This window comes from Vanacampus margaritifer, chromosome 13 (genome assembly GCF_051991255.1).
Source record: "Vanacampus margaritifer isolate UIUO_Vmar chromosome 13, RoL_Vmar_1.0, whole genome shotgun sequence".
In the NCBI taxonomy this organism is placed as follows: Eukaryota; Metazoa; Chordata; class Actinopteri; order Syngnathiformes; family Syngnathidae; genus Vanacampus; species Vanacampus margaritifer.
The window spans coordinates 17,636,092-17,658,338 of NC_135444.1; the positions used below are offsets into that span (position 1 = coordinate 17,636,092).

The following is a 22,247-nucleotide window of genomic DNA, read 5'->3' on the forward strand; positions in this document are numbered from 1 at the left end:
AAGGATAGTAGCAATGCCACATTTGAAGGAGCCTTTCAGGCACACCCGACCTGGTAGGTAGGTAGCTATATAGCAATCTAGCTAGGTAGCTATAAAGCAGTCTAGCTAGCGATAGATAGATAGATAGATGGATAGATAACCAGCTAGTTAGCTACTGTATATAGCAATCTAGCTAGGTAGCTATAAAGCAGTCTAGCTAGCGATAGCTAGATAGATAGATAGATAGATAGATAGATAACCAGCTAGGTAGCTATATAGCAATCTAGCTAGGTAGCTATATAGCAATCTAGCTAGGTAGCTATAAAGCAATCTAGCTAGCGATAGATAGATAGATAGATAGATAGATAGATAGATAGATAGATAGATAACCAGATAACCAGCTAGGTAGCTATATAGCAGTTGCTCTCATGGTCAAAATACTGCTGTATATTGAGAAAAAATAACATGAGCACGAATGATGAATCGTGATAAAGCTTTACTGACATTCTTATTCAGGCCAGGCCACAAAGGATAGTAGCAATGCCACATTTGAAGGAGCCTTTCAGGCCACACTTTGAATCATGTTTTGACATCTTCAAACGCTTCCAAATGGAACTTCCAAAGGACATGGCTCCTGAACTGGGAGCGTAGCTGTTGCTTCATTTAGCAAATGGACACAGGAGAGTAAAACTTCCACTCGGAAGATGCCATCCTAGTGCCACATGCAACAGGAAATGACCCCCAGCCTCCTCTCAGGAGGCAACTGTCGCCACAATTTAAAAGTTCTATCTGCTCCTTCAAAAGCGACCTTGGCATCAGATGCGGCTGATCCGCAGACGCAATCCGGGGAGCCGTTGCCTCGGGGCACATTTGTGCGCGCACGCAACACCCTCACGCACAGGCAGACTCACGTCTGGACTCGTGCGGTTCAGGTCAGTGCAGCAGGTGGCAAAGTTTGGTAGACAACAGAGATAATGACAAGGATGGTAAATAGAAGACTAATGCCTTCAAAGTTATCACTTTTGCAAGCTTTGAACTTGGACCTTGGCTTCGAAGATCATCTGAAATCAGTGCGAGACTTGGTTGAAAATTGGGGGGTGGGGGATGCCACCCCCCCCCCCCCCAACACCACAGACAACTTGATATGTCTCACAGCAAAGTGATAATGCAAAATCAGAGAGAGACGAAGGTCTACTTTTTTTTTATCCTCAAAGTAAAACAAAAGATTATGTGAGGTTAGCATTAACATCGAATACATTGTAGAAGTGCAAAGGTATCAATATGATCTTTGATCTGAATGATTGGCCAAAAATAGTGTTAGAGAGTTGACATTTGAGGAATATCAAGCTATAAATACTGACGGCTGATCTATTGATGATCAATTCTCTATCGACTTTGAATACAAAATAATACAAATCAATTTGTTAATGCCTTAAAGTCGAGGGAGGGAGAAAGAGAGACAGACAGACACGGATGGTTGGGTGGATGGATGGATGGATAGATAGATGGATAGATAGATAGATAGCTAACCAGCTATGTAGCTATATAGCAATCTAGCTAGCAATAGATAGATAGATAGATAGATAGATAGATAGCTAACGAGCTAGGTAGCTATATAGCAATCTACAGTAGCTAGGTAACTATATAGCAAGCTAGCTAGCGATAGATAGATAGATAGATGGATAGATAACCAGCTAGGTAGTAAGCTAAGTTCCCTATTCATGATCCTAAATAACTGTATTGGATTTATGCTTTGAAGCAATAGAAAACTGTAACAATTCCATTTCTGATGATTTGGTCTGTCTTGACTGTATTAAAAAAAAATCCGTCTGCTTTAAATGGGATCACCTAAACGCTTTAACGGCACAAACTTGTAGTTGAAAGCATCTTCATAAACACAACAGCCGTCACGCGACGGTGCTATAAAGCAAAAATGCCGGCGTCAGCAAACGCGCGAGGCAATTTGTTTCCTCGATGAGTCGCACTTTATCATCGCATTTTACACTCTCCGTCGCGCATTTGCATACGCGTCTCGTCAGTCAAGTGCCAGCTTTTATGCGCTAAATCAATCTTGCCGGGTTGGAACCGGCTTTTCCTTTGTGGGGTTTGGAGCGAGCGCTTTGTCTCCGGCGGGGTGAAATAACGCTGAAACGTCGGGGCATCGGAGCGGGATTAATTGCGAGGCCGTCGAGTGTTTCTCTGGAATCGTCCCAGCTGCGGTTGCATCTGGAGCTTGCGGTGGCAACACACCAGCTGCCAGAAAAAACACACGACTGCTGAAAAATAACAAGTGCGCACATTTCTAGAGACCGGATCATGGCTAATCCCAGGAAGCTCGGTGACGCTCGATTGTTAGCCGGTAGCCGACGACGATCGAGGCCCTGGTCCCTGATGTCTAATAAATGTAACGAGCGAGACCATTAAGCATTATTGAGCTTACACTTTGCTTCCGTTTACGAGCTGGATGATCGTTTTTTTTTTTGCACCGCTGAAGTTAACAAGAATACCTGACCACGTTCCCCCGGCGCACATTTACAACTATTGCAGAAACTAGACCCGCAATTGGCATTAGACATGGTATGTTACTGACATGTAACTTTAGGAAAGTACAGCATGTGTGTAATTTTTTGGGCAAAGCAAGGCAACTTTATTTATATAGCACTTTTCAGCTTTCTTAAATCACTGAAAGACCGTACATGAAATTGAGAATAGTTTTTAAACTGCATTTACAAACTTACTGTAATGGAGACTCAGCTTCTCTCCTGGCTTCTCAGTACGGCAGTAATGTTAGTCGTTCTTAGCAGAGGATAAAGAATATATGCTTGTGAGTATTGTTATATTACATGTCTAGCCAGACCGATTAATAAATGAAGTAGGATCATTTCCTGCTTCAGACTATTGATAACTCTTTTTTTTTTCAGACCGATACCAGTACAAGTATTGTACTCTTGAGTCACCGATACTGCTAAAAGTACCAATACCACTCTTTTGATACAAAAAAAATCCACACACAAAAATACAATGACAAATAATTTTAAAGAAATTCCAGTAGAGCATTTCTTCTTAAAATTGAATAAAGTTTATAGCAGTTTTTCTCATTTCTAGTTTCTGATTGTAAAATGGCCACTGGTATTAGCTGTTGTCGCGAGTACCGATACCTTTAAAAAAAAGGCCGGGTATCGGCCCAATACTGATACTTGGTATTGTTACTAGCTCATCCCTATTTAAAAGGTTGCTTTATAATTCAGTAGGATTATAACACTGCAGCTCTGCTTACCTTTTGGCTTCGACCTGATTTGAAGGTCTTGCTTTGTAAGAATGACATAAACATTGAATGTTGTTCTGACAAGCGGACTCCTTAAGCAAATAATCGATGGCCTGAACCTTGCCGATAAGGTCAAAGGTGAGCCATCACGGAGGGCCTGGTGCGACCCTGTTGCATGATGGGAAAGATGCAATTACGTGTGTGTGTGTGTGTGTGTGTGACATCGTTGATGGAAAAACCTTCTGGATGAGAGTGATGCATTGAGCGGACAGGAGGTTACAGTTGCCGGGGGCGATGCCTGGGGCTTTCCTGGAGGGCCTGACTGTACTCTACCTGCCATCGATCACAAGTATGTGTGTGTGTGTGCGTGTAAGTATGTGAGTGCGCGCGAGTGAGTGTGTCAAAGGGGCTTCTGTCTGTCATAACGCTCTAATCCTGAGTGACATTTATCCAGGGAGGCCTTGCTCATTCAACCATCCATCACCATCCATCCTCTTCTTCATCTACACACTCCCATCTGTGTGTTCGTGTGCGTGCGTGTATTTGTTGTCGTCCCCCGTTGAGTAGCAGTCATGACTGGCACATTGGCAGATTCCCTCACTGTTCACTTTGTATATGTCTGCGTGCTACTTTGAGGGTAACGACGTCAGCCGTGTGTGTGTGTGTGTGTCTTTTGGTGAAACCAAAGATTCTTTCATTAGTTCTCTTTTTCCACTTGGTAGGGTCACAGCAGTCACACACATTTAATAATAGTAGATTGGTTCCCCATTTTGGACACACATACAGACACACACATCTTCTTCATCTCCGATTTTGACTAAGTATAGCAGCAGTGATAGATAATGCGTTGAGATGGAAGTCACAGGTCTGAAAGCTCTGTTCAACTGAAATTGTGCGTTGCTTGATACTCAATTCACACTTTTAGATAGTAACAGTTCAGATTAGATTTAACGGTAGGGAATCTTAATCCTAATCAGGCAAGATTATCTGTAAAATAAGATTTTGGTTAGGTGCTGAAAACATGTTGCGTAGTTTAAGTAAATTGTGCCAGAAGTATTCAGTAAATACGAACAATCTGTTCGGTTACCATGACGACTGGCGCAACTCAGTGTTGAAGATTCAATTGAGCGACTTTTATGACCTCTTTTTTTTTTTTTTTCAGTAAAGCAACTACCAAAAAAACCTAGCGACATTTTGTGGTTTCATTGGAAACTTCTCGAGACTTCTCCAAAGCGGGGAATGTGCACTAATTTAACATATATCATATCTTAAGGTGAACAGATTTTCTTCTTCTTCTTCTTCTTTCTAAAATGAAGAGGTGTTGTGTTTTAGCGATGTTCTGCTGTGAAAGCATTTTATTTTTTTATCTATTTATGAAATTGCTCTTGCCGACCTGTGTGTTTAGGAAAAGAATGTAAATAAGAGCGGCAAATAAATGTATTTTTTCAAAATCAAATCTTTCTAAAAATCAAATATACAGTACAATAAATTCTCATCAGGAACTATTCAAAACAAATGTAATCGCCAGTCAATCTAGTGGCCAGTGGTTGCTAATGCTAAATGCTATCTCGGTTAACAGTTCAACAGCAGTAAATAAGACAATGGAAGCCTATTAACTATTGGAAGCCGTTTACCTCGCGCCCGTCCCGCTTTGTAACATTGGAAGTATGCCGCCATGGAAAGCTCATCTTGCACTGGGTCTGACCGGCGACCGCAGCGTTAGGCTAGTAGGACTTAATTTCCCATGATTCTTCCACGCGGAAACAGTAAAGGGTTCTACTTCCGGCATGATGAACACACTCCTCGATTAGATGTAGCTAGGCTAGGTTAGCGTCTGGTCTGGCGGAACATATGGCGTATGCAGCCAGCATGTGGGCCACTTAGCTAAATAGATGCGTATGTGGCGCTAATCACGAGCTAACGCTGCTAACACTGTGAGCTAAGGCTAATCTGCGATTCCAACATTTTAACTGTAAAAATAACTCCACAAAGTTAGACAACAACAACAAAAAATCGAATCTGCCTGTCCCAATACTTTTGTCCCACTAATGGCGCTGAGCCCATGCCTTCACATATCTGCCAAACAGTTGCCGCCGCTTCCACATTTTGTTGCCCGGCAACACTCACAACAATGCAACGGCTCGGTGACGAAGAGGAGGAGAGGGACCTCCTCATCGCCTCCGCCGCTGCACGACCTTCTGAGGGTCACGGCGCTAATGCGTCGATGAATTATACCAGCGACGCTGCATTATCATCACACCGCGCGGGTACTCGGTGGCTTCACCTGCTGATTTAGAGCGAATACCCGACTGGAATGGAGATTAAACACATTAAAAGGGTTTCCCCCCCCCCCCCTGTCAGTGCAGCGTGAATGTATTACTTAACAGCGCCTCGGGGCAAGGAGGAAACTATTACGCTGAGAGTTACGGCGTTTCCTACATTGAAGCTTGTAAGCATCTCGCTGCTACATACAGTGCAGTGCGTACGGGAGTTTTCAACAACGCCGCATAAGGTTAACACAACTTGAGGAAAGTTTTACAACTTTATAAAGAAAAATATTGTCAGCCATTTTAGAACATTTTAAAGCATCTTACAAGATTCAGAGAACGTGCTCCGTAACAATATTACAAATAAAATCTAGCTTTTTCCATTCTTTAGTAATCAGCAAGAAAATGGGTAGCTTTCACCCCAAAAAAAATGTAATTATAATTTTGTGAAAACGAGCTTAAAGAAACAGCAAACATTGACACTAATATTGTTTGCTTTTGTCACACCTTAAACAGTAAAACCACAAAAAAAATACTGAAAAAGTGCTTTTGATGACAAAATAAAAATGTATGGACAGGTCTAAAAACTGGAAGGTGTCGGGAGTGACGTAAGTGTACTCGATCAGTGACTGTAAAGATGCTGATTCTCTAAATGTTTCACGGCAAACTAAATTGTAAGCGAAACAGGACTCGCCACCGCCAACTGATGGCCAGGTGACCCAATACTTTTGACAAATAATTGCATATTAAAAATACCACCAAGGTGAAGCTCCTCCTCTTCGTCTCTAGTGTATTCAGCACAGTAGCCAAGATGCGGAACGCAAGGTCAACGCAAGGTCAACGTCGCAACCGACACTCACACAATGCTGACATTCGCACACAATGGAAGAGATAAGAACGGGGGAAAAAAAAAAAGTCCACAAAGAGAGGAAAACATGAGCTTATTGATCGGTGTCATTCATGTGATAACACATAACATTAATTTTTTTTTTTTTTTTACTCAGATCAGTGATGGTCTTTTCTGCTGTGCGAGATTGATTATCCCCAAGGTAAAAGATGATGGAGGACCTTGAACGTCAGGTTTCTAAGTGTGTGTGTGTGTGTGTGTGTGTTTGCAGGGCAGGATCGCAGCGAGGCAACTCTCATCAGGCGCTTTAAGGGCGACGGCGTCCGCTACAAGGCTAAGCTCATCGGCCTGGACGAGGTCACCGCGGCCCGCGGAGACAAACTCTGTCAGGATTCCATGATGAAACTCAAGGTAAGGATAGTCAGCCTCTAAATAATATAAGATGTTATCATCACATTATTCAAATAGTGACCTGGCGTGTGGAGTGATTTGGCGGAAAGAAAGTGTTGTAAAACAGGCCTTTATTTGAGGGTAGGCCTTTATTTTTTTTACAGCGTCTTTACTAAATACATGAAAGATAGAAAAAAGTGTTCACGTTACTTTTCCACCATCGTATGAATGTGAAAGGAGCTGTAACGCAATTTTTTTTTAAGACAGGCCTTTATTTTTGGAGATCCAACACAAGAATTTATTAGAGGGTAGGACTTCATTTTCTCCAAGGGGTTTTCATTTACTCACCTTCCAAGTCAGGCTGTTACATTCGTCTTGTGTGATGGTGAGAATGGGGGGGGGGAATGTGCTGCAAAACAGGCGTTTATTAGTGGGGAGGCCTTTATATTTCAAGGCCTCTGCTTAGTCAACCGCAGAGTCGGGCTGCCACGTTGCATTTGTGGCTAGGAATGTAAAAAAGGAGCCTGTAACATGGGCAATTATTAGAAAGGAGGTTTTTATTTATACAGGGTTTTTATTTACTCAACTGCAAAGGGTTTCTGCTGTGACATGGTGGACACGAAAGAAATTACATGGGGATTTATTAATGGGGAAGCTTTTTTTTTTTGTGCCATTTTTTCGCTACTTTGATGTTTGGCATGGTAGAAATGTAAAACGGAGCCTTGACGTGTATTTATTTTGAAGGCAGGTGTTTGTTTTTTGTTTGTTTTTACAAGGTCTTTACTCAACTGCAATGCTGCTGTTATGTTTTGCTGGAAGTTTAAAAAAAAAATGCTGTAACACTTATTTATTATCATTTATTATAGTGGAGGCCTTTATTTTTTTAGTCTCTACCTCGGAGCAAGTTTTTGAGAAAAGAAGAACATCAAGAGGCGAGGTCGGCGATATGGATGAGAGAGGGGCACGCGGGGTGAAAGTCTCATTTGCAAAGACAGGAACAATTACAGGCAGAGGAAGACAGATGGGCTAGTTAGCAGGAAAAGGGAAGCCGCGCCGGAGAATAATTCGGATGAGAGGTGCGTGAGGAAGATGAGGGAGGATGAAGATAGATGAGGAAACAGGAGCAGGGTTTAAAGGAGACGTTTTTTGTTTTTTTTACATTTTAAAACAGACAAACTTCCTCACATGATAAAAACTTTGTCTGTACATGGACCATCCCTTGTCCCGCTGGGCCATTGACGTGTATATATTCTGTTACCATGACAACCAGGGGTGGAGCATTAACTTTTCAACTTCTCGCCAGAAAGTGTATGTAATTGTAGGCCGTATCTTGCCAGCGAGTGTGTGCGTGTTACAACGGGCTGGATCTCACCAGTGAGTGTTTAACTGTGGGCTGGATCCCAACATCAAGTGGACTGAACAGGCTGTCTCTCATCATCTCGCCAGCAAGTGTATGCGTCAACAGCGGGCTGGATCTTGCCAGCATGTTTAAATGTCTGTTGGATCTATCTGCCGAGTGTAATGCGTGACGCAGCAAGCTGGCTCATGTCCTCTCGCCAGCAAGTGTATGTGTAAAAGTGGGCTGAATCTCACCGGCAAGTGTGTGCGTTCCAGCCAGTGTTTATCTGTCTCCTGTTTGACGTCACTGGACAGTCCTGCTTTCAACATCTTGCCAAGTCAAGGATTTGTACTGTATAACAGCAGGCTGGATCTTGCCAGCAAGTGTAACTGTGGGCTGGATCTCGCCAGCGAGTGTATGCCTAGCAGTGGGTGAGATATCAGCGGCCAGTGTGTGTGTCCGTTTCTCTTGGCAGGTTAGCGCTCAACATATTGCTTACAAGTTTCGGTGTAGCAACAGGCTGGCTCTCGCCAGTGAGTGTGTGCATTCTCGATCAGCATTTGGCCATCCTCATCCACATATTTGGAGAACTAAAAACTGTTAAAGCATTTTAAGTCATTTCAACGCAAGATTTTCATGAGTTGGAAGCTGGAAGAGCCCGATGCATTATTTTCCCTACAGGTGGTATTTGAATTGGGAGAAAAAGCTCGAGGTGGCAACGGGCCGAGGAAAGACGAGACAGCTCATTGATCAAACGCCTTCCCTCCTCCTCATTTACGGCTACAGCAAATCCATCAAGAGCTTTTCTCTGATCTCCTTCACCTCCTCTTTCATGCGAGCTGCTTCTCCGTCCTCCCAATTTCCGCAAATGCAACCCAGACGAACGTCTCAGCCTCATAAGTGCAGTTGTGGCGTTTATTAATCACCAACGTGTCATTTTGGGCCATTGCCGCGGGTTACGCTTTCACCAGGCGTTGCAAATGAACTTCGGCCCGCACCTGTCTCGTCTTATTTCGTTACTGGCTGTTGATTCTGCGATGCCTCCTTCCTTCGAGTCGGACAACTCAGTTTGTCAACTTTTACTTTACAAGATATCTGCGTACCAAACATCTGGTACAAAAATGCTGGATTCTGGTCTGCTGACTCATTTCACATGGCAGTTGCTCTTATTTTGTTGCTTAATTGCTTGAATTATCCTGTTTGTTTTCTTGATCATTATTCCGTCGGGCGATAGGATCACCCCTTAATTGATGCGAAATACATGTCAAGCAATATTGCTCTGTTGTTGAAATACATTTTGTTGTTTGTGTCCATGTTTTGCCCTCAGGGTATTGCTGCAGCCGCGCGGTCCAAAGGGGAACACAAGCAGAAAGTGTTCCTGACGGTTTCCTTTGGAGGGATCAAGATCTTTGATGAGAAGTCAGGGGTAAGCAAACTGCTCCTTCTTTCTGAGTGTGTGTGTGTGTGCTAATGGGCAGGCCATCATGCAGCATTGTGTGTTTGCGCCGTTAATGAGGCATCTTTGGGCGAACGAGGGGGGGCCCCCGGGGGAAATCAGAAGGCCCTAATTGAAACCCTGAGAACAAGGCCCACAGTAGATGAGAGAACATGGCCGTCCTATTGTCTGCCTCCATGTAAACGACACAACTTTTGTTTGTTTGTCCTCTCTGTCTGCATTTTTTTTTTACGCAGTCAAGAAATCCCCTCAACAGCCAGTTGGGGTTTTGCCCGATACTACATTATTGACATTAAAATCTATCCAAAAACAGCCTCTTAGCATGTCATCGTTAGCATTGTGGCTAATTTTCATGTTCAAAGTTATGCTCTTACTTTAAAGAAATCTAGAGTGTACATGGATTTCAAATACAACACACAAAGTTTCAGGATGAATCAAAAATAACCTTTATGTGAACCTAATTTGACCTCTTCTAGACTTTTGACTCTGACTTGACCGATATGAAAAAATTTTTAGCCCGATGCAGATTTTTGGCAGAAAAAAAAAAATATCGGCCAATTAATATGAAAGAATATGAAAAATGCAGTATATAATGTATTTTTTCCCCTCAATGCATTTTAACAGTTTGCAGATTTTCGCTATTCGCACACTTGCCTGGTTGCTATTCATCGCGATAAGCACAACTGTAAACATGTTGTTTAAAAAAAAAAAAAAAAAGAAGAAGAATTTGGTTCTCAGAATTCAATCCATGATAACTTACATTGATGTTTCTGCATTTGGCAATTTATTATTATATTATATTATTAGTATGGGATTTTTTTTAATGGGCTTTATTTAGGTGAACTGATGAATACACACACACACTCGCACGCATGCGCACACACACACGCACATTCACATACTCACCCACATACAAAAAAATATATATATATATATGTGTGTATATGTATATATATGTATATATATTTAAAAAAATAACAATAATAAAAAAAAACATTTATTAAATTTTTTTAATTTATTTGTTTTTTTAAAAAAAGGAGAGCAATGATGATGTCAAATCGAATGAACAATACTGAGCTCTCCTGGGGAAAAAAAAAAAAAAAAAGAATTCAATCCATGGCACAATGCAATGAACTTATAAGCATTCATAAACTCTACTAATCACAATTTTCTACTGTACATGTTTGCTTGGTGCACAATGTTACAACATGATATGCAGCATTAGCATGTGCTGCTGCGCGTGTCCCGTAAATACGTGCAACGTGAGCCGCCTCGCTTTATCCGAATGACCGTGAATGGGGACAAGCAGCAATATGAAGCCGACTGCCCTTCTCGCACCCGCCTTTATTAGCCAAGGCGCTAATCCTGGAGATTTACACCTCGATGGCGCGTATCCAACCGTAACTCAGAAGCGCGGCGCCGGTGACCGGTGGCCTCCCGCGTGGCGGCCGTATTTCACCACAGCCGAGCTCATCCCGCCGGCAGTGCCGTTCGTCATGCCTCTTTTTATGTCCATCGTCTGTCTTTGTCTCAGCCCCAAGAGATGCGGGGACGATGAAATAAAGACACAAGACGGACCAAGTTGGTGGGACGGGTGGGGAATAGGCAAGCATATGTCAAAGAAAAGCTCCCCATAGGGAGACTTTGTCCTCTGTCTCCACACATTAATATTAACTATAGTGATACGCCGTCCTCACTATCAGTCCTAATGGATAGCCGGAGAGAGAGAGAGACAGCCGGAATGAGTCTGCTGAGGTTCAGGGTTCTTGACAGTCTCATTCCAGGCCCACGCATCACTCAGCCGGATGGGCGGATGGATGCGCCCGCTCGGCCGACAGGATGGATGGCCGCTCTCTCCCGAAGGAGGGAAGGTCGTCCGGAGCGCAGCGAGGCTGGCGCTTGAGATGGAGGGGAAGAAGAGAGGAGACATTAATCTTAACAGAGGGCATGTTGCTCTCCCTGCAGCTCACTTTCAGACACGTGCGCGCTTATTGGAAACGCACATGCGTGCAGGAATGTTACTGTTGCCTTGTGACAGTTGGACCCGCTAGGTCAGGGGTGGGTACATTTTTGTGCCCTCAGACCAGATGGACCAAGTCCTTTCTGGATGAGGTAAAGAGAAAAGTGGGTGTGAAAATACTGTGACTTTTTTTTTTTTTTGTGGGTTTAATTTAAGCTATGACAATTTTTATATTACATTGCTGGTGACCCACGAACAGCGAAAATCCACATTATACATTTTGTAAATGCATTTATTTAAAAAAATAAAAAATTCTAAGCTGGTGACCCACAAATAGCAAAAATCCACATTATAAATTTTGTAAATGCATTTATTTAAAAAAATAAAAAATTCTAAGCTGGTGACCCACAAATAGCGAAAATCCACATTATACATTTTGTAAATGCATTTATTTAAAAAAATAAAAAATTCTAAGCTGGTGACCCACAAATAGCAAAAATACACATTATACATTTTGTAAATGCATTTATTTAAAAAAATAAAAAATTCTAAGCTGGTGACCCACAAATAGCAAAAATACACATTATACATTTTGTAAATGCATTTATTTAAAAAAAAAAATTCTAAGCAGGGGGAAACAGCCATTGGTTTCCTAATAAAAAATATAATTAATTAATCAATTAATTAATAAAAAAACAATAAAAGAAAATATGTTTTAATAACTTTTTTTTATCTGCAAATTGGTGAATCTTAACAATCCTGAACCATTAGTATGTATATTGTATATCAAATAAATGTTCCCCATTGAAATTAACTGAAATGCCATTAATCCAATCAACACCCCAATTAAAAAAAACACACACCAGTTTTTATTATGTTTTTAATAAATCCGTACTGTGCTCTTACCATATAGGAACATAGTTTGGGGCTATTTTTTTCACCTCTGACTTCCTTTTGCTTTTCTTTCTTCATCTGAGAAATCGGGACACCGTTTCGGCGACCCATCAGGCTTCCTGTTCTATCTCCCTCTGTTGGTCATTATTTTAACTATTAAGTGAATTTCATTGCATGCAATGGCAATAAAGTCGATTCTAACAACTGCACTGCATTATGTAAAAACAATAATAATATATATTATAATAATATATATATATGTATATATATTATAATACAACAAAAGAAACTGAGTGTAAGAAGTCAGTTTGGCTCAACTTGCCAGGTTCATCTGCATTTGAGCATCAAGTCGTGAGTTGTGGCATACAGCAGCTCCTTGCGAGTGTTCTCATTTTGTATTTACTGTCTGTCGCATCTAAGAAATGGCAGAAAATGCATCAACAATTTTGCTGTCCTATCATCCTATACTGAGGCCAATTTCTTCTTATTATTTTTTATATGTAGATTAAAAGACGAATATGATATATATATATATACTTCATCTTGACGCGTTTGTTCTGGCTGGCATGTCTACGCTGCACTAATTTGTCATCAGGGGCTTTGTTATCATTTTTGGAGGGATACAGAAACACGGCGCGTTTCACCAGAAGGGAAAACAAGACATCGCTCTCTATTGACTTTGTGTTTGTGCAAACATTCTTCATTGTCACTGACAGTCTGTCAGGGGAAAAGAAGTTCAATATGCTTGATAAACTCAAATGAATTATATTCAAGCTAATCACACCATGCAAGCGTGAATAAAAACACAAAAATCGATTAATCATGAATGATTTTAAAGCCGGGCCGCATAGGTCACTATTTGTGTTATATTATATAATAATCCATTTTTCTTTGCACAAAATATGAGCATCGTTGTTGTCAGGGTTGTAGCAAAGCCCGTATTGATCTTGCCCATCAGGCACATTAAGCATTTGTAAAGGCTTTTGTTGTTGAAATGCATTTTTCAAGGTTTAATATTAAATTTTGAAACAAATGATTCTCTGACAACAAAATGCAACAAAAAAATGCATGAAATTTTCCTGCCGCTACTATGAAACGGATTTATTCTTTTTTGTTAAATCACTACTTGATTATATATCAATTAAAATAAATGTCTGCCCTTTTTTGTTTACATCGTATTTACATTCCAATGTCCCAGGAAGATTCCACTTATGTCTTGTCAAGGAAAAGTTCATATTCCCTCCGAGTAAAGTTTTTCTTTGTTTGCATGATTTTGCTGCCACTTGTGCACTTTATCAATCAATCTCGGTCCAGAGGTGATTGTCGCGTTTTGGGCTTTCGGGACGTGAAATCAATTTGAATTTGAAGAGGCTGCTGCCCCCTTCAAGCTGTTCAGTGCACTCTTGTCACCTACACACACACACACAAACACACACACGTTCCTCGAGATAATTCAATAACCACTTTGTGTTGTGTGCGTGTGTGGAGCCTTGACTGCCATTTTCAGGTCAATCGGGGGGAACGGTGATAATCATTAGTCTAATTATTAATTATGAATGACTCATTAAGGATTACATCTTTGTCGCAGGTGTGTGTGTGCGTCCCCAGCATGTAACTGGCAGAGACAACAACAACAACAGAGTGCGCATTTTAGTCCGACTTCTCAAACGTGTTTTCGTCGTATGGGCACAGATGAAGCGATCAAGTCGACAGCTTGCCGAGATGTGATTGTCGCTGATACTCCCTCCACTAGTCAACCCGCCTAAAAAAAAAATACAATAACCCGGCCATCTGCCATGGGCAACGCCAGCTCGGCGGGCCCTACACAGGAAACAGTTAAGAGGCCACAGTTTAACATGAGGCCCCCGATGACTGAGGGTGTTTGTTGCTACATTAATACATGGTTTCTGAATGTCTGGACACATACTGTAATGTGCACAGGAATTTGGAAAACATGAAATTCAAGATGGCTGAGCTTAAAGCGTCAGTAAGTACAGTATGCGTTCCTTTTCAGGTCACAATTTGAGATCAATCTTAACTCATTTGCTCACATTTCAAATATCAACACGGTCCCAAACACGTATTTATACATTTTTATGTTTACCCTGAAGAGGTCGCCTAAAGTTTATTACAAAAATGGCCAGCAGGTGACAGCAGGAGTATAAGAGATCAACCAGGGCCATGTTGCAAAAAGCGTGTTTTGAACAGGTTTGTGAATAATGAGGAAACTTAGCTATATCTTAGTTTTATAAAACTAACTATAATGTGAAAATGTCCTATAGTGAAAATGTCATCTTTGTCATTTCGTGTGATTTCGGGGTTCATTTTAAAGAAAAATTATTTATTTTGATATTGCCATTTATCCATACAGAAGTGGGAACGTCAAACCGTCGTTTGAGAATTATAGTTTGTACTTGCACTCGACAAAGCCTCCATAATAAGATTTTTTTTTAAACAACTAAATTTAGTACTAAAACAATCAAAAATTAAAATAATAGGAAACATTTTCAAGAAAATAAAAGTAGACGATTTGATTTTGAAAAATTCACCCGAAACAATACTCGCAGGCACATTATCTTTATCCTCTGCAAAGACTGACAAATATTACGGCGGCTTGCTGAGGAGCCGTGTACAGTATACTGAATCTATATGTCTGCAATATTGGTTTATTTATTGGTTTACTGCTTGAAAGGTTATCCCCTTGAGGCGCATCTCATTTTCTCAAGGCGCACTCACCAGAAGGATCAGTACAGTATCCATTGAATTGAAGCTACAGGAAATCTTCTTCACAGAACAAATTAAATTTATATGGCAAGGCACCATTGTAATATTTATTTTGTAATTAAATGTATTTGTCAATCTTTATTTGTTAATCAATCCTGCAGTATGGTACAGTAAATCCAATAAAGCCACAAAGAACTCATGAAAACATTCATGTGGGTTTCTCTTCAGGTCCTGCAACACCACCACGCCGTCCACGAGATCTCCTACATCGCCAAGGACATCACGGACCACAGAGCGTTCGGCTACGTCTGCGGCAAGGAAGGCAACCACCGCTTTGTGGCCATCAAAACGGCGCAGTCGGTCAGTATCGGGACATTTTCATGCCGTTCAACAAGCTTCATGTATAATGCATGGCTCTCTTTCCTCAGCGCCGCCGACCTCTTGACATTTAGACAAGGACCTTTGCACGGCAGCTCGCGTCCCGTTGTGCTGTTTATCAAGCCGCCGTTTACTTTGCCGAGCTTTTGTGTTCAATACCTCCGCCCTCTTTCGGACCTCTTGTTGTGCGCCGGCGCGCCGTTTTGCGTCCAGCCGGCTCTCTCTGTCGCCGTATCGATTCCCCATGCTGAGTCGATGGGAGTTTGAGTGTGTGTCACCGACTCTAATGGCGCATCCATCCTCCCGGGCGCTGCTCTTTGACTCGCGGCGACACAAACGGCGCAGTCACACATGCACACCTTATTGCGACATAGATCAGAGATCACAAAATTGGTTGTCACCAAAGGCGACCCCGTGGAAGCGCCATCGGTCAGCCTTAGCTGGCATTTACCTGACGTGTGCCTGAGTAAACGTCGCTATTATAAGCGTACTCTCATTCCAAGGTTGTGACCAGCCGCCGCTTGACCTGCACGTGTAATTTACACCTAGAAAGCTTTCGAAATGGCTATTTTGTCTGACTACATTTTGAAGTGTGACACTGGAACAAAGCAACCCTGAATGTTAATTAGCCTCAGCGGACTAACACTACATGGTTTATTTCAATTGGGAATTCCACTCCAGTCCACTAGAGGTGCTAATGAGTACCTGCACTTGTTGAGTTGACATGACAACAAAATGTATGATTATGATCCTGCCAAATGAGTCCCAGAATTAGGAGGTAACTTGTGCTTGTATTTTTCCCGAAAAATGCGTCGTCGTAAGCCAACAAATGAAAAATCCAATTTGATCTCAACAGTGTTCAAAATGCTTTTAAAAAGCCACCTCCATCACTACTTTGAAGATGTAGCCATATATTGAACCAGGAGCGTTTTTTTGTACCGTGGCCAAAGGTAGAATCCAGGGTGTCTTTCTTGCTTTGGCTCATTAAATGCATCAGTAATTTGTCGTACCAGCTAGCTCAAGTCATATCCAGTCCGGCCGGCGCCCAAGTAGGGAGTAAGAATTGGCTGCTTCAAACTAAAATGGCCGCCTTTCTGTTTCATTTTGATCATGGATCCTTGAGACATTTTTGAGTATCCGGTTAAGATAGACGTGTCCATCCTTATTTGTGTCCATCAGTGAAAATGGTGTCGGTGGATTGATTTTTCTTGACTTTCTAGGGAGTAAGAATTGGCTGAGTCATACCAAAATGGCGGACTCTGTGTTTAACTCTTTGACTGCCAGACGTTTTCAGAAAAGGGATGCCGTGGGTGCCAGCCGATTTAAGCATTTTTGACTGATCTTTCAAGGTCCACAGAAAATTATGTGTTTGGACTATGGAAACACACATACTACCAAATGAAAGATTGGACTCTCATCTTTCATCAGAAAAAAAAGTTTGTTTTTACCTTATTCCGTTGTTCAGTAATCAACAATAGAAAATGGTTAGTTTCACCTCTGTTTTGAAAAAAAAACGTATTTTAACGTCTTTGGCACTCCTCCATAGGATTTTACTAAATGTTATATAACGTTTTTGGCAGTCAAAGAGTTTATTGGACAATTATCCAACTGACTTTTTTGCACACAATAAAAGGACCAATTTTTTTCTTACTTTCTTAGAATGAGTTAAAATTGGCTGATTTGAACCAAAAAGGCCCCTTCACGCTTTAAATTTGGCCAAAGGACCTTGAGATATTTTATGCTAGATATGTTCACTCAGGCTGTCCCGATATTTTTAGAATTGATTATGGTAAATGGTACTTCATTTATATAGCACTTTTCCACCTTACAAGGCCCTCAAAGCGTTTCACATTCGACAACTCATTCACTTCCTGATGACGCAGCATCAGGAGCAACTGGGGGGGGGGGTCAGTATCTTGCTCATGGAATCAAACCCACAACCTCTGGGTTGTGAAACGACCACTCTACCAATGAGCCACGCCGATAAGATGGTTTATAAAGATTTTGGCCATGTTATGGCCTCTAAACAAGGTGATTCATTCATCCTGAGAAAAAATATTATTTATTTGCCCTTTTTCTAGATCTTCCTGGTTCACAGAGCACTGATGTTGCCATTTTGAATCTTGATTGGAAGCTTCTTTAAAAAAAATCAGTCAGCGGGACTGCGAGATGGAGGCGAGCGGAGACGATTGTCGAATGTGTACTTTCAAAGGCGAGGCGAATGTGACAGCGTGACAATATGTTTCGGTGTCGGCGGCCCAGCAGAAGCAGACGTTCGCACCCCCCTCGGGCCGGGCCTGTCAAGAGCGGCGCGAGGCGGAGAAACTGTCTCATGGAACGGCGGCGCTAAAATAAAGCTGCGCTTTATGCGCGGCGGCGTTCCGTCTGTGAACTCCAAGTGCACTACGCAAAAAGCTCGCGGTCAATAATTGATTAGGGCTGAAACTCTTGTCGTACTCGAAGGCTTGTTCCGCTTGTTCCGCTTGTTCCGGTGACAGTCGATGTACTGTAAGTGTTGAAGCTCAGTAGGAGGAGTGGATGGGGGAGTTAAGTAGATTTTTTTTTCTGTACTTGTACTCCAAACACTCGAAAACATAGCTGTACTTCCTACTCCTTACTTTGTCAAAATGAGCTTGTTATTTTTACAACTTAATGCATGAAGACATGACATTAAAATGACGTAAATAGACAAATTTGACTTAAAACTGTTTTTTTTTTTCAGTCAGGATGTTGTCTCCCATCACTCAACTCAACACTTCTTATATTTATTTATTATTCTATTTATGGAGCTACGACGGCATACTTGGGTCACATATATATATATATATATATATATATATATATATATATATTTTTTAGAGGGGGGGTATTCCGCGAAATTTTTTTTTGCTTCTTAATAAAGTGGCAAATTTGCGGCTTTATAAAGTGGCAAATTTGTGAGAGAAAAAATACAAAATTTTCAACTTTATAAAATGGCAAGTTTGCCACTTAATAAAGTAAAAAAATTGCCACTTTATAAAGTTGAAAATTTAAGAATTTATAACGTCGCAAATTTGCCACCTTATAAATTTAATTAGTTTTTTTTTTCTCGCAAATTTGCCACTTTATAGTCACAAATTTGCCAATTTGTGAGTTTTTTTCTCTCTGAATATTTTTTTATATGTGGGCCTAATACGTCGTCGTATGGAGCACTTTAAAACAACCACCGCCATTTTCTTAAGATTAAACCCAGGGCAGCAGATATACAATAAAAAGAGCATAGGCCCCATAATTGACCCCTGTGGAACACCATACGTTCTGTTATGCGTGTGAATTAATATTTGTCTGATCACTTTTTCTTTTTCTTTTTTGCCATGGGGTTCGGCCGAACCCAGGTTAAGAACCACTGTTACCAGAATATTAATTTTTTCATGTATTTATTTCAATAGTACAAAGTGTGAGTATTTTTGCCACCTCTGGTGACAGCGGATGTTAGCGCGGAGCCTGCATGGCTACCATGAGGCGGCAGCAAGTCAGACAAACGTCGTCCGTCTGCTGCCGTGAGTGTCGGAGAGACAGCGGCACACGGAAGAAAGTGATGGAGCTGGTAGCGCCGCCAGTGCGTCTTTGTTTGCCGGCGCGCCGCTCGCTGGCAGGAGTTCTTTGTGGGAATAATTCAGTCTGACAGACAGTGGCTTTGTCTGACAGGGAGAAAGTAGAAGTAGTGCAAAGTCACAATCAGACACAGCGACAAAAGTTGTTGCCGCTAACAAGATGCTCAATTTGTGGATTGTGGCGCCGCAGTTGACTGCGTGTGTGTGTGCGTATAAGTGTTTATTTGAGATGAACTTCTCGCCGCTCCCCCTCCGCCAGGCCGAACCAGTGATCCTGGACCTGCGGGATTTGTTCCAGCTCATCTACGAGATAAAGCAGCGCGAGGAGATGGAGAAGAAGGCCCAGAAGGACAAACAGTGTGAGCAGGCCGTCTATCAGGTACGTCCGCAAAAATGTGTGCTCGACACCAGCTTTCAACCAGCCTCTCAACGCTCACCCAAATCTGAGCATTTATTTTTCAAGTTTTGCTATTTAAAGTCAACATACATGGCGGTTATTTCCCTCGTCGTCGTCGGATGAGTTGTTGAAAATCTGTCTGCTTTTACTCCACTTCAGCCTCAAAACAAAGTGAAAGCAAAAAGGATCATTTAAGGTCTCAGCAGCGCCGCCGTCTGCCTTTTGTGCTTTCTATCCCCTCTTTCTGATGTTTTGCCAAATTACCGAATGACGGGAAGCCACAGACGCTTTCTTTCTTCCTCTTTTTATTTCTTAATTTTTTTCCTCCCTTTCCGCCTACTTTCTCTGCTCCTCCGCCTTTTAACCCTTTATGCTTCTTTCCCTTTTCTCCTTGGCTCGCTCGAACACAGACGATACTGGAGGAAGATCTGGAGGACCCGGTCTACCAGGTAACCTCGCCAGCCTTGCTTCACTCCCCCGCTTCGCCACCTTTTGGCTTGCTCCTCTCCGTGTGCGTGTGTGGGTACGTGTGTGCACTGTGTGGGGAGACAGCCCCTCGCTCGCTACTAATGGAACCGTAGCCGGGTTCAAATGTCCACATAACGTGCATGCTTGTGAGGTGCATGATAATCTGATTTCCCAAAAATGCTGTTTGACTTTTCTCTCGACTTCTTCCACTTCCTTTTTTTTTTTTTTCTTCCCCTCCCCTCCATGTTTCTTCTCTGTGCTTCCGGCGCTGTAGTACATTGTGTTTGAGGCCGGACATGACCCCATCCGCGACCAATCAGACGAGAGCATTTATCAGGTATACTCGCAAGAAAATAAAAATCATCATCATCATCTCACATACCAAACGATTTTTTTTTTTTTACCGGAAAAACATGCTGCGTCAAAAAAACAAGCGGATTAAAACAAGGAGAGTAATCAGTGTGGATATTTTGAGAGGCAACTGGCAGTGATTGAGCGTCACTGACTGCACCTGTGCAATTTGGCGTGACACTCTCCACGCTTTGCTTTCTTGCCACAGGTGGCTATCGCTGGTGTCAGGTCAAAATCTCTTTTGGTAATTTTTTTTTTTTTTTGTACCATTGGTCATTCCTCACAGTTTCTTATTTATACATTTATTTATTTATTTTTTTTACAAATTATTAATCAATGAAAATTGACTTGCTCTTTTTTTGATGAAGCACATTTTTTTGGTCTCCTGAAAAGTGAGGATTTTGAAGGTAAGGGATTCCGCCTGATACCAGTGATACAAAATCTTAAATATGGGTTAGTATTACATATTTTAAAACACTCTACTAGTACCAGGCCTTATTTCAAGGTATTCGCAAAGGTAACCGATACGAATATCACCCGCCCTTTTGTGGCCTTTTTATGATTGTAAACTAGAAATTAGACAAATAGAAAATTGTCATTAATTTCATGCAATTTAGAGGAAATATACTATATTGCAAGATATAGGTCTTTCTTTAAAATGATCTGTCATTGTTTTTTGGCGAAATTGTATGCATCAATAGTACTATTGGTATCGGTACTTGGTATCGGTATCAGCAGCTATTTGCGCATTGAGCAATTGTACTGGTATCAGTCTGGCAAAGTGGTATCGAGCATCCCTAATATAGATGTATATGTACCGTATGGCTTGGTGGCAGCTTGCCGCTATTTTGTGGCATCTTGGTGCCGAGAAACTATGTTGAAAAGAGATGAGGTGTTTCATTTAGACAAAAGTAGTGCATTTCCGTCACTTTGTGGCATCTCTTGGCAATTATAAGTGGGTGTGTCAATTACGGATTTTCGCTATTTGCAGAAGGCTCGGCCCCTTTAACCTTGTATTTTTTTTAAATTAACGTAAAAAGCTGTAAAAATCCATAAAAGACTATAACTCTTATAACTCATTCATTGCCAAAGACGTATTTATTTGTCTTTTCAGAGTCCAAACATTCAATTCCAGTATACTTACTTAGCTTACGTATAAAAAAAATTAAGGGTTAGGGCAAAGGTGGCGGGGGGTCTAAAAATGGCAGATTTCCATGGAATAGTTAGACTTTTCCACGACAGAAAACCAAAAAAATCAGTAATATAGCAGGCCCTCGGTAGGTGAACAGCGGGAAACAGACAAACGCGCGGTCGACGTCCCCCCCCCGGGAGGCGTGGGTAGACCTCCGAGGGGCAGGTAAAGGTGGAGGGTGGAGGAGCGGATACGGAGGTTATTCCTGGCCGGTGCGGAAGGCGGGACTCGCCCCCATCCACCGCCCGACACCCCTCCTCATCCTCTTCTCCCGGGGAGATGAAAGAAAAGAAAGATTAATCACCAGACTCTCGTTTGATCTTTAAATAAAATGGATTGAAAATAAGAGCGCGAGTGAGAGCGCTGGCGTGTGCACAACGCAAACGTGAGGCCGCCCGCAGCCACAGAGGAGCTGATGTATGAATAAAGATGGCTGCTTCTGGAAATAAACATGTAAAGGAAGTAAACAAGGGACAGCGTGTGCTACATCCATCCATTTACCCCACGCACCTGCACAGGGAATGCCACCGTCGCTGTCATTCCGTCCTAATATACTGGAGTGTAGTTTGGAAGCCAAACGGCGGGGATTTGTGCACATTTCTGTTCATTACCCCACATATCTGCGCTTGCATGATTGAGATGAGTACAGCGTGTCTCTCTGGTAGTCCTCGTACGGCGGCCAGATATGTTGGATTTGTTCCAATTATTTTTTAAAGCTGCTTCCGCGCTCGCTTTTAAATATTACAC

The 22,247-nt window shown here is 41.8% G+C and overlaps 1 protein-coding gene across 4 annotated transcripts in view; it reads left to right on the plus strand.

Annotated features, from left to right (window-relative positions):
• The window catches only part of dab1a (DAB adaptor protein 1a), a 226,998-nt gene that overhangs the window by 176,973 nt on the left and 27,778 nt on the right, over window positions 1-22,247 (plus strand). For 3 of the 4 annotated variants that reach the window (XM_077584464.1, XM_077584462.1, XM_077584463.1), the window contains 6 exons: window positions 6,630-6,769; window positions 9,415-9,513; window positions 15,350-15,481; window positions 19,352-19,471; window positions 19,900-19,938; window positions 20,232-20,294. In XM_077584464.1, the coding sequence (XP_077440590.1) occupies window positions 6,630-6,769; window positions 9,415-9,513; window positions 15,350-15,481; window positions 19,352-19,471; window positions 19,900-19,938; window positions 20,232-20,294 (593 nt within the window). The remainder of the gene's footprint in view (window positions 1-6,629; window positions 6,770-9,414; window positions 9,514-15,349; window positions 15,482-19,351; window positions 19,472-19,899; window positions 19,939-20,231; window positions 20,295-22,247) is intronic. The other variant, XM_077584465.1, reaches the window with a different exon arrangement.